Here is a 12,261-nt window from a genome sequence, read left to right on the forward strand (position 1 = left end):
GAAAAGACTGGTCAGAGGCCTTCTTAAAAGTTTCCAGAGATGTAAAACTGAAGAGAATAAAAGAGTACGTAAAGAAACATTTGTAAAGGAAAGGAAGGAATATGTTTATTTGAAGAGAAGAAAGAAACGTGAATTTGAGGAGCTAAGGTTACAGAAATTAAAATCATCAATCAAAGATTCAAATCTGTTTTGGGCAACAGTAAGATCTGTAAATAGAAAGGCATTTGTTTATAATAATATTAGTGCTCAGCAATGGTATGACCATTTTTCTAGTGTATTTGTAGGTAATGCTAATACTGAAACAGAAGATGAGGTAGTAGAGGAGGTTGGTGATTTTGAAGAACCTTGTTTTAATGACCCAATTAGCAGGCAAGAAGTAATTGATAGCATAAACAATTTAAAACCAGGTAAAAGTGCAGGCCCAGATAAAATATTGAGTGAAATGTTAAAGCAGGCAAATACAGATATTGTTGATTTTCTGGTGCTTTTATTTAACAGATGTTTCAATGATGGAATCTTTCCAACAGATTGGGCAAAATCGATTATCATACCTATTCACAAAAAGGGAGACCCAAATATTCCAGATAATTACCGTGGAGTTGCACTTACAAGTATCATTAGTAAAGTTTACACTTACATTTTAAATAGAAGATTAACTAAATGGGCTGAACGAGAAGAAAAGATTATTGAAGAGCAAGCTGGATTTCGATCAGGTTACAGCACCATTGACCACATTTTCATATTGTATGCAATTGTACAAACACATTTATTAAAAAATAGAAAATTGTATGTTGCTTTTGTAGATTTTCAGAAGGCCTTCGACTCTGTGAATCGAAATAGTTTATGGAATGTGTTACGTAAAACTGGTGTTGATGGTAAGCTTTATATGGCACTGCGTGGTGTATATGATGCAGTTTTAGCGTGTGTACGTGAGAAGGGTGTATATTCAGATGTATTTGAGTGCCCACGTGGCGTAAAACAAGGATGTCTGTTGAGCCCTATGATGTTTTCGTTCTTTATTAATGAACTGGCAGGAGAGATAACGAAAAAAGGAAGACATGGGATTCAAATGATCCCTGGGGCTGTTGAACTGTTTCTCATGTTATTTGCAGATGATGTAATTCTTTTGTCTGACACGGCCATAGGACTTCAAAATCAGCTGAACATATTAAAGCAAGAAGCAGATAGATTATTTTTAAAAGTTAATCTTGAGAAAACAAATGTAGTTGTGTTTAGAAAAGGTGGTTACTTATCTAGATATGAAAAATGGCACTATGGAACTGATGAAGTGAAGGTAACTAATGCTTATAAGTATCTTGGTATGATTTTTACAACTAAGCTGAGTTTGACAAGGACAGTAGCAGAAATTTGTAGAAAGGGGAAGAAGGGGGTTATAGAAATCTTAAGGTGTTTACGTAAGTTAGGCTCGATAGATTCATATATATTTTGGAAACTTTTTGATACTCAAATAGAACCAATGATAACATACAGTGCCAAAATTTGGGGACTTTCTGATAACAAAGATTTAGAAAAAGTACATACATTAGCTATTAAACGTTTTTTAAATGTTCCATTACATGCTTCAAATACTGTATTATATGGAGAAAGTGGTAGATACCCATTATACATTAAATCATGTGTGAAATGTATAAAATATTGGTTAAAATTAATAAGGCTACCCACATCGAGATTATGTAAGCAGGCGTATGAAATGTTAGTAAATGAACATGAGAGAGGGAAGGAAAACTGGGTATATTTTGTAAAGAAGACATTAACTGTAAATGGATTTGGGATTATGTGGATGTGTCAGGGAGTTGGATGTGTAGAAGGATTTGTTTCAGAATTCAAAGATAGGCTAATTGCTTCATATAAACAGAATTGGCACGGTAAAATGGAAAGCACTGAGAAATATAGATGGTTTTATAGTTTTAAAAGTATATTTCAAACAGAAAAATATATCACAGTCGTGACAAACAAGTGGCACCGAACAAGTCTCGCCAGATTTAGAACGAGAACGATTGGTTTGAATGCTTATGAAAAGTGGTTTCAGACTGAGCCCTCGTTACTCTCCCCTTGTCCGATGTGCGGGCATTCAAGGGAGGATGAGTTACATTTTTTGTTTAGTTGTAAAGCTTATGACGATATTCGAGAAAAATGTGTTGTATTTAAAACAAATTCAGCAAAGTATGAAGATATTTTTGGAGTGCTTAATTTAAATCAGGAAACTTCACTACAGTCACTTGCAAAATATATTGCAGAAGCGAATAACATGCGACGAAAAAAAACTCAACAATAATAAAATAGTATCAGGTGTTGCTCATTGTGAAAAGTGAAATCTGTGTTGTCACTCTCATATGGAAAATATTATGTTATACATTTATATATGTTTTTGTTTTTATTTCTCTCTACATGCCATTACTTTGAATGGATGGTCGAACTGCACTTTGTTGCACAGATTGATTGATTTCGTTTTGGTTTTGGTTTTCATCAATATTATTACTATTGATGCATGTTGTTATTTGTATTATGAACCCCCATGTCATTAGGGCTGTAAAGCTATTGACATTAAAGTGTTCAGTGTTCAGTGTTCAGTGTTCTCTCTCTCTGCCTCTCTCTGTGCCTCTCTCTCTCTCTCTTACTGCCATGTTCTTTCCCCCCCTCCCCTCCCCCCTCTATCTCTCCTTTGATTTTCTCTCTATCTTATTCTCCTTTAGCTATGTAGTGTTGTAAATGATTGTTGATGTATCCACAAGATCTTCAGTGATGTGCTAGTCTCCTTTGTCAACCAAGTCCCTTATGTCTTAGTTTGTCACAAGATCTTCAGTGATGTGCTAGTCTCCTTTGTCAACCAAGTCCCTTATGTCCCAGTTTGTCACAAGATCTTCAGTGATGTGCTAGTCTCCTTTGTCAACCAAGTCCCTTTTGTCTTAGTTTGTCACAAGATCTTCAGTGATGTGCTAGTCTCCTTTGTCAACCAAGTCCCTTATGTCTCAGTTTGTCACAAGATCTTCAGTGATGTGCTAGTCTCCTTTGTCTGTCAACCAAGTCCCTTATGTCTCAGTTCGTCACAAGATCTTCAGTTATGTGCTAGTTTTCTTTGTCTGTCAACCAAGTCCCTTATGTCTCAGTTCGTCACAAGATCGTGTACACGGACTACACACACGCTGTCACCTACACATGCATGGGAGGCAGTGACCAGCTGCCTTGTCCGAAGAACTTGGAACGCATTCAGATCTTGTCACGCCATTCACACATCCCTGATGAAGTGCGGCATCACTTGTACGGTTACGTTCAGCGGATGTGTGTTCCCGTCACCAGCTTGATGGACACCGTGCCTGGTATTTGGAATGTGTTGGCTTTTGTCTTCTTTTCCTGGTTTTTCAGATATTACAAACTGAGACTCTGTGTGTGTGTGTGTGTGTGTGTGTGTGTTTGTGTGTGTGTAAGAGAGAAAGTCAGTGTGCATGTGTGTGTGTGTTTGTGTAGAGAGTGATATATTTGAGTTTTTGTGCATTTACAAGTGCTAATGTGAGTGTATCTGTGGATGTGTTTGTGGGTGTTAAGGTGTTGAAGCATGTTTGCAAACCAATGTTGGAAATGCGTTGAACATGATGAAAATATCAGTAAACCAAAGCAATCGTTTATTTTTGTGACAAATCATCAAAGCATAACAAATTTTACCAGTGCTTTTGAACCCTTGTTATATGCTGGTGACATCTTTATTTTTCTGCTCTTGTGTGTGTGTGTGTGTGTGTGTCTATGTCTGTGTGCAAGTGTGTGTGTGTGTGTGTGTGTGTGTCTGTCTGTCTGTCTGTATGCAAGTGTGTGTGTGTGTGTGTGTGTCTGTCTGTCTGTCTGTGTGCAAGTGTGTGTGTGTGTGTCTGTCTGTCTGTATGCAAGTGTGTGTGTGTGTGTGTGTCTGTATGCAAGTGTGTGTGTGTGTGTGTGTGATAGATAGATAGAGAGAGAGAGAGAGAGAGAGCATTAGATTGATTTATTGATAAACGAAAATCATCTTTGACAGCATGTAAGAGTGGAATATATTCAAGTGTCTGTATGTACAAGATAATGATAAAATGTTCAAGAATGTTTCCACAACCCTATGTCCATTTGTGTACTGTGTTCATGTCCAGGTATTATCTGTGTACTGTGTTCATGTCCAGGTATTATCTGTGTACTGTGTTCATGTCCAGGTATTATCTGTGTACTGTGTTCATGTCCAGGTATTATCTGTGTACTGTGTTCATGTCCAGGTATTATCTGTGTTCTTTTTCAGATATTATCTGTGTACTGTGTTCATGTCCAGGTATTATCTGTGTACTGTGTTCTTGTTGAGATATTATCTGTGTACTGTGTTCATGTCCAGGTATTTGTCAGATGCCAGCTGACTTCATGTACAAGAAAGGCTGGATTGGAAAATACCCAGGTAATGTAGTGGACTGATAACAGATACTGATCATAATTGTGTGAAGATGTCTTTGTTAGTATTTACCTGTTTTTATGTTGTTATTTTTTATATATTTTTATACACAGCATCTTGACATATGAATGAAATATTTATTTCTGTATGATTGTTTTTCATTTTTTTTGAAAGTGGACTTCAGGATAATTGACTTTCGAAGATGCGTACTTGATCTGATAATAGAGGTTGCAGTCTTCGTCTTCATTGCAGTCTTTGAAGACACACACACACATGCGTGGATGCATGCACACGCATGCTATGCATGTGTGATTGTGTGTATTATTGTGTAAGTGTGAGAGAGGGGATCAGGTGGGGGTGTGGGGTGCAGGGAGGGACAAGTGGAAAAGTTGATAAAGATGGAACAGCCAAAGACAAGAGACTGGAGAGAATGGTGAGAGACAGAGACACACAGAGAGAGATTCAGATTTAATGTCAGCATCCTCCTCAGGTGATATGGCTGACAGGGTAAAACAGCAGCTTCTTGCACTGTTCCTCTCCACATACACACACACATACACATTAATGCATGACTTGCACACACGCGCACACACACACACACACACACACAGACACACACACACAACACATATCACTCAAAGAGATAAAGTTAATGAAAGAATGCATGTTAATATATACATACAAAAGACTCTACTCACTACTCACTTGGGGTGAGTCTTGTCAAGGTCTTCCGTGTTGGCAGATTCTTGGGGGACTGTCTTTAGTGGAGATGCTCACTCACTCTGGTTCCGTGACTAAGCTGTTATTGTCAGTAGGGGACTTAGTAAGTGGTGTCCTAGGTACATTAAATCAGAATAGGCACTACTGAACACCACAGACATGACTCGGCAGCAGTGCAGGGTCTCCTTTGGTGTGTGGCCAGGCAACCTAACATCGCTGATTCCTTGTGGACTGCTGGCACTGCGACTGTGACAGATGAACCTGAGTGTTGCGGTGTAGGGGGGACTTGGAATGATCGGTGTGGGAGTAATGCAGCCACAAAAAGATCTCAGAGACGAGTACAGAGTGGAATTGAACCCAGGAGACACAGAAGAGGAATAAGCACAGCACTGTTACAGGTCCCAGCTGTCAGGGAATGAGCACAGCACTGTTACAGGTCCCAGCTGTCAGGGAATGAGCACAGCACTGTTACAGGTCCCAGCTGTCAGGGAATGAACACAGCACTGTTACAGGTCCCAGCTGTCAGGGAATGAGCACAGCACTGTTACAGGTCCCAGCTGTCAGGGAATGAACACAGCACTGTTACATGTCCCAGCTGTCAGGGAATGAGCACAGCACTGTTACAGGTCCCAGCTGTCAGGGAATGAGCACAGCACTGTTACAGGTCCCAGATGTCAGGGAATGAGCACAGCACTGTTACAGGTCCCAGCTGTCAGGGAATGAGCACAGCACTGTTACAGGTCCCAGATGTCAGGGAATGAGCACAGCACTGTTACATTCCCAGCTGTCAGGAAATGAGCACAGCACTGTTACAGGTCCCAGCTGTCAGGGAATGAGCACAGCACTGTTACAGGTCCCAGCTGTCAGGGAATGAGCACAGCACTGTTACATGTCCCAGCTGTCAGGGAATGAGCACAGCACTGTTACAGGTCCCAGCTGTCAGGGAATGAGCACAGCACTGTTACAGGTCCCAGATGTCAGGGAATGAGCACAGCACTGTTACAGGTCCCAGCTGTCAGGGAATGAACACAGCACTGTTACAGGTCCCAGCTGTCAGGGAATGAGGACAGCACTGTTACAGGTCCCAGCTGTTAGGGAATGAGCACAGCACTGTTACAGGTCCCAGATGTCAGGGAATGAGCACAGCACTGTTACAGGTCCCAGATGTCAGGTGGCCAAGCTGTCGACAAAAGAGGAATGAGCACAGCACTGTTACAGGTCCCAGCTGTCAGGTGGCCAAGCTTCCGACCCAGGGGGAGATGACCGAAGGTCATGTGACGGGGAAGTGGTGGCTGATTGGTGAGGTCAGGCCTGACGACTACACTGCCCCGCCTCGCTCGTCACTTCACATCCTGTCCTCTGGGGACCATCTGATACGTCTTCACCGCAGTCTTCAGTGAGTCTCTTGTGTGGGGGAGGGTGGGTGTTATTTCTGTGCTGCTCTGGTCAGCATGGTGTGTTACAGGTGGTGGGTTGACATGTTATTTCTGTGTTCAGGTCAGCATGGTGTGTTACAAGTGGTGGGTTGACATGTTATATCTGTGTTCAGGTCAGGGTGGTGTGTTACAAGTGGTGGGTTGACATGTTATATCTGTGTTCTGGTCAGGATGGTGTATTACAAGTGGTGGGTTGACATGTTATTTCTGTGTTCTGGTCAGCATGGTGTATTACAAGTGGTGGGTTGACATGTTATTTCTGTGTTCTGGTCAGCATGGTGTATTACAAGTGGTGGGTTGACATGTTATTTCTGTGTTCTGGTCAGGATGGTGTGTTACAAGTGGTGGGTTGACATGTTATATCTGTGTTCAGGTCAGGGTGGTGTGTTACAGGTGGTGGGTTGACATGTTATTTCTGTGTTCTGGTCAGCATGGTGTGTTACAAGTGGTGGGTTGACATGTTATATCTGTGTTCAGGTCAGGATGGTGTGTTACAAGTGGTGGGTTGACATGTTATTTCTGTGTTCAGGTCAGGATGGTGTGTTACAAGTGGTGGGTTGACATGTTATTTCTGTGTTCTGGTCAGCATGGTGTGTTACAAGTGGTGGGTTGACATGTTCTATCTGTGTTCAGGTCAGGATGGTGTGTTACAAGTGGTGGGTTGACATGTTATTTCTGTGTTCAGGTCAGGGTGGTGTGTTACAGGTGGTGGGTTGACATGTTATTTCTGTGTTCTGGTCAGCATGGTGTGTTACAGGTGGTGGGTTGACATGTTATATCTGTGTTCAGGTCAGGGTGGTGTGTTACAAGTGGTGGGTTGACATGTTATATCTGTGTTCAGGTCAGGATGGTGTGTTACAAGTGGTGGGTTGACATGTTATTTCTGTGTTCTGGTCAGCATGGTGTGTTACAGGTGGTGGGTTGACATGTTATATCTGTGTTCTGGTCAGGATGGTGTGTTACAAGTGGTGGGTTGACATGTTATATCTGTGTTCTGGTCAGCATGGTGTGTTACAGGTGGTGGGTTGACATGTTATTTCTGTGTTCTGGTCAGGATGGTGTGTTACAAGTGGTGGGTTGACATGTTATATCTGTGTTCAGGTCAGGATGGTGTGTTACAAGTGGTGGGTTGACATGTTATTTCTGTGTTCAGGTCAGGATTGTGTGTAACTATGGTGGGTTGACATGTTATTTCTGTGTTCAGGTCAGGATGGTGTGTTACAAGTGGTGGGTTGACATGTTATTTCTGTGTTCTGGTCAGGATTGTGAGTTACAATTGGTGGGTTGACATGTTATTTCTGTGTTCAGGTCAGGATGGTGTGTTACAAGTGGTGGGTTGACATGTTATTTCTGTGTTCAGGTCAGCATGGTGTGTTACAAGTGGTGGGTTGACATGTTATTTCTGTGTTCAGGTCAGGATGGTGTGTTACAAGTGGTGGGTTGACATGTTATATCTGTGTTCAGGTCAGGATGGTGTATTACAAGTGGTGGGTTGACATGTTATTTCTGTGTTCTGGTCAGCATGGTGTGTTACAGGTGGTGGGTTGACATGTTATTTCTGTGTTCAGGTCAGGATGGTGTGTTACAAGTGGTGGGTTGACATGTTATTTCTGTGTTCTGGTCAGGATTGTGAGTTACAATTGGTGGGTTGACACGTTATTTCTGTGTTCAGGTCAGGACTGTGCACGTCCACAGAAGCTGATATTCTGCACAAGTCAGCCACTGCTGGCAGTTACTACTTTGATTACAAGGGTCGCACAGGTGAGTGGTGTGTGCTCCTTTGTTTTTATTTATCGTCTATTCATTTTGTGATGTTAGACATTCTGTGTGTTTGTGTTTGTGAGGGTGTGGGTGTTTACATGAGTGTGTGTGTTGCATAAGTATGTGTGTTCGGTTTGTTTTTATATGTTCCACTCTTTTTTTTTTTTACTTCTTGTCATAATTTTGTTTTTGTCATTTCCTGTGTGTTGCAGTGGACTACAACAGTGTCCTGTGTTGCAGTGGACTATAACAATGTGTTACAGTGGACTATAACTGTGTCCTTTGTTTCAGTGGACTATAACAATGTGTTACAGTGGACTATAACTGTGTCCTTTGTTTCAGTGGACTAAAACTGTGTCCTGTGTTGCAGTGGACTATAACGATGTGTTACAGTGGACTATAACTGTGTTCTGTGTTACAGTGGACTATAACTGTGTTCTGTGTTACAGTGGACTATAACTGTGTCCTGTGTTACAGTGGACTATAACTGTGTCCTGTGTTACAGTGGACTATAACTGTGTCCTGTGTTTCAGTGGACTATAATGATGTGTTGCAGTGGACTATAACTGTGTCCTGTGTTTCAGTGGACTATAATGATGTGTTGCAGTGGACTATAACTGTGTCCTGTGTTTCAGTGGACTATAACTGTGTCCTGTGTTACAGTGGACTATAACTGTGTCCTGTGTTGCAGTGGACTATAACTGTGTCCTGTGTTTCAGTGTACTATAACTGTGTCCTGTGTTACAGTGGACTATGACTGTGTTACAGTGGACTATAACAATGTGTTACAGTGGACTATAACTGTGTCCTTTGTTTCAGTGTACTATAACTGTGTCCTGTGTTTCAGTGGACTATAACTGTGTCCTGTGTTACAGTGGACTATAACTGTGTCCTGTGTTACAGTTGACTATAACTGTGTCCTGTGTTTCAGTGGACTATAACTGTGTCATGTGTTGCAGTGGACTATAACTGTGTCCTGTGTTGCAGTGGACTATAACTGTGTCCTGTGTTACAGTGGACTATAACTGTGTCCTGTGTTTCAGTGGACTATAACTGTGGTCTGTGTTGCAGTGGACTATAACTGTGTGTTGCAGTGGACTGCATGGACTATTACTGTGATTCAGTGGACTATATGGACTGTAACTGTGATTCAATAACTGTGTGTTTCAGTGGACTATATGGACTATAACTGTGTGTTTCAGTGGACCTCAAAGTACTGCTGGCAGACCAGAGGTCCATGGTGCTCTACACCTGTCTGGCTGTCAAACATGACGGCACTTGTTACAGTGGATCCCAGCTGGTGGAGCTGTATCGCCTTGGTAACGGTGTCCCAGGCGATGATGAGCGAACCATGCTGTGGATGATTCGGGCTGTGGCCTTGGGCTGTGTGGACGTCACAAGACTGGTCAGGGTGACCTCCGCCCTGTCTGAAGGTCAGTCTGATGGTCAGTGGTCACTGCCATCCTATCTGATGGTCAGTCTCATGGTCAGTGTGATGGCCAGTGGTCACTGCCACCCTGTCTGATGGTCAGTCTCATGGTCAGTGGTCACTGCCACCCTATCTGACGGTCAGTCTCATGGTCAGTGTGGTGGTCAGTGGTCACTGCTGCCCTGTCTAATGATCAGTGTGTGGTGTAAGTGGTATGTATGTATGCGCGTGCATGTGTGTGAGTGTATGTGCATGTGCGTGTGTGTGTGTGTGTGTGTGTGTGTGTGCATGTGCGTGCATGTATGTGCTTGTGTATGTGTGATGGTGATGTTGATTTTCTAAATCCCTGGCCATGGCCCAGTGTCTCATTGAGGTGTGGTGTGACTGACAGGTGTGTGTTTGGTGTCACAGCCAGTGTCTCAGTGAGGTGTGGTGTGACTGACAGGTGTGTGTTTGGTGTCACAGCCAGTGTCTCAGTGAGGTGTGGTGTGACTGACAGGTGTGTGTTTGGTGTCACAGCCAGTGTCTCAGTGAGGTGTGGTGTGACTGACAGGTGTGTGTTTGGTGTCACAGCCAGTGTCTCAGTGAGGTGTGGTGTGACTGACGGGTGTGTGTTTGGTGTCACAGCCAGTGTCTCAGTGAGGTGTGGTGTGACTGACAGGTGTGTGTTTGGTGTCACAGCCAGTGTCTCAGTGAGGTGTGGTGTGACTGACAGGTGTGTGTTTGGTGTCACAGCCAGTGTCTCAGTGAGGTGTGGTGTGACTGACAGGTGTGTGTTTGGTGTCACAGCCAGTGTCTCAGTGAGGTGTGGTGTGACTGACAGGTGTGTGTTTGGTGTCACAGCCAGTGTCTCAGTGAGGTGTGGTGTGACTGACGGGTGTGTGTTTGGTGTCACAGCCAGTGTCTCAGTGAGGTGTGGTGTGACTGACGGGTGTGTGTTTGGTGTCACAGCCAGTGTCTCAGTGAGGTGTGGTGTGACTGACGGGTGTGTGTTTGGTGTCACAGCCAGTGTGTCAGTGAGGTGTGGTGTGACTGACAGGTGTGTGTTTGGTGTCACAGCCAGTGTCTCAGTGAGGTGTGGTGTGACTGACAGGTGTGTGTTTGGTGTCACAGCCAGTGTCTCAGTGAGGTGTGGTGTGACTGACAGGTGTGTGTTTGGTGTCACAGCCAGTGTCTCAGTGAGGTGTGGTGTGACTGACAGGTGTGTGTTTGGTGTCACAGCCAGTGTCTCAGTGAGGTGTGGTGTGACTGACAGGTGTGTGTTTGGTGTCACAGCCAGTGTCTCAGTGAGGTGTGGTGTGACTGACAGGTGTGTGTTTGGTGTCACAGCCAGTGTCTCAGTGAGGTGTGGTGTGACTGACAGGTGTGTGTTTGGTGTCACAGCCAGTGTGTCAGTGAGGTGTGGTGTGACTGACAGGTGTGTGTTTGGTGTCACAGCCAGTGTGTCAGTGAGGTGTGGTGTGACTGACAGGTGTGTGTTTGGTGTCACAGCCAGTGTCTCAGTGAGGTGTGGTGTGACTGACAGGTGTGTGTTTGGTGTCACAGCCAGTGTCTCATTGAGGTGTGGTGTGACTGACAGGTGTGTGTTTGGTGTCACAGTCAGTGTCTCAGTGAGGTGTGGTGTGACTGACAGGTGTGTGTTTGGTGTCACAGCCAGTGTCTCAGTGAGGTGTGGTGTGACTGACAGGTGTGTGTTTGGTGTCACAGCCAGTGTCTCAGTGAGGTGTGGTGTGACTGACAGGTGTGTGTTTGGTGTCACAGCCAGTGTCTCAGTGAGGTGTGGTGTGACTGACAGGTGTGTGTTTGGTGTCACAGCCAGTGTCTCAGTGAGGTGTGGTGTGACTGACAGGTGTGTGTTTGGTGTCACAGCCAGTGTCTCAGTGAGGTGTGGTGTGACTGACAGGTGTGTGTTTGGTGTCACAGCCAGTGTCTCAGTGAGGTGTGGTGTGACTGACAGGTGTGTGTTTGGTGTCACAGCCAGTGTCTCAGTGAGGTGTGGTGTGACTGACGGGTGTGTGTTTGGTGTCACAGCCAGTGTCTCAGTGAGGTGTGGTGTGACTGACAGGTGTGTGTTTGGTGTCACAGCCAGTGTCTCAGTGAGGTGTGGTGTGACTGACGGGTGTGTGTTTGGTGTCACAGCCAGTGTGTCAGTGAGGTGTGGTGTGACTGACAGGTGTGTGTTTGGTGTCACAGCCAGTGTCTCAGTGAGGTGTGGTGTGACTGACAGGTGTGTGTTTGGTGTCACAGCCAGTGTCTCAGTGAGGTGTGGTGTGACTGACAGGTGTGTGTTTGGTGTCACAGCCAGTGTCTCAGTGAGGTGTGGTGTGACTGACAGGTGTGTGTTTGGTGTCACAGCCAGTGTCTCAGTGAGGTGTGGTGTGACTGACAGGTGTGTGTTTGGTGTCACAGCCAGTGTCTCAGTGAGGTGTGGTGTGACTGACAGGTGTGTGTTTGGTGTCACAGCCAGTGTCTCAGTGAGGTGTGGTGTGACTGAC

At 44.3% G+C, this 12,261-nt stretch overlaps 1 protein-coding gene across 2 annotated transcripts in view; it reads left to right on the top strand.

The window, feature by feature from the left end:
* LOC143289709 (uncharacterized) overlaps positions 1 to 12,261 on the top strand; it is a 145,638-nt gene that overhangs the window by 47,627 nt on the left and 85,750 nt on the right. For both annotated transcript variants that reach the window (XM_076598766.1, XM_076598767.1), the window contains exons 15-19: positions 3,129 to 3,338; positions 4,367 to 4,426; positions 6,359 to 6,536; positions 8,249 to 8,337; positions 9,540 to 9,770. In XM_076598766.1, coding sequence (XP_076454881.1) covers positions 3,129 to 3,338; positions 4,367 to 4,426; positions 6,359 to 6,536; positions 8,249 to 8,337; positions 9,540 to 9,770 — 768 coding nt within the window. The remainder of the gene's footprint in view (positions 1 to 3,128; positions 3,339 to 4,366; positions 4,427 to 6,358; positions 6,537 to 8,248; positions 8,338 to 9,539; positions 9,771 to 12,261) is intronic.

This window comes from Babylonia areolata, chromosome 14 (genome assembly GCF_041734735.1).
Source record: "Babylonia areolata isolate BAREFJ2019XMU chromosome 14, ASM4173473v1, whole genome shotgun sequence".
NCBI classification, from domain to species: domain Eukaryota; kingdom Metazoa; phylum Mollusca; class Gastropoda; order Neogastropoda; family Buccinidae; genus Babylonia; species Babylonia areolata.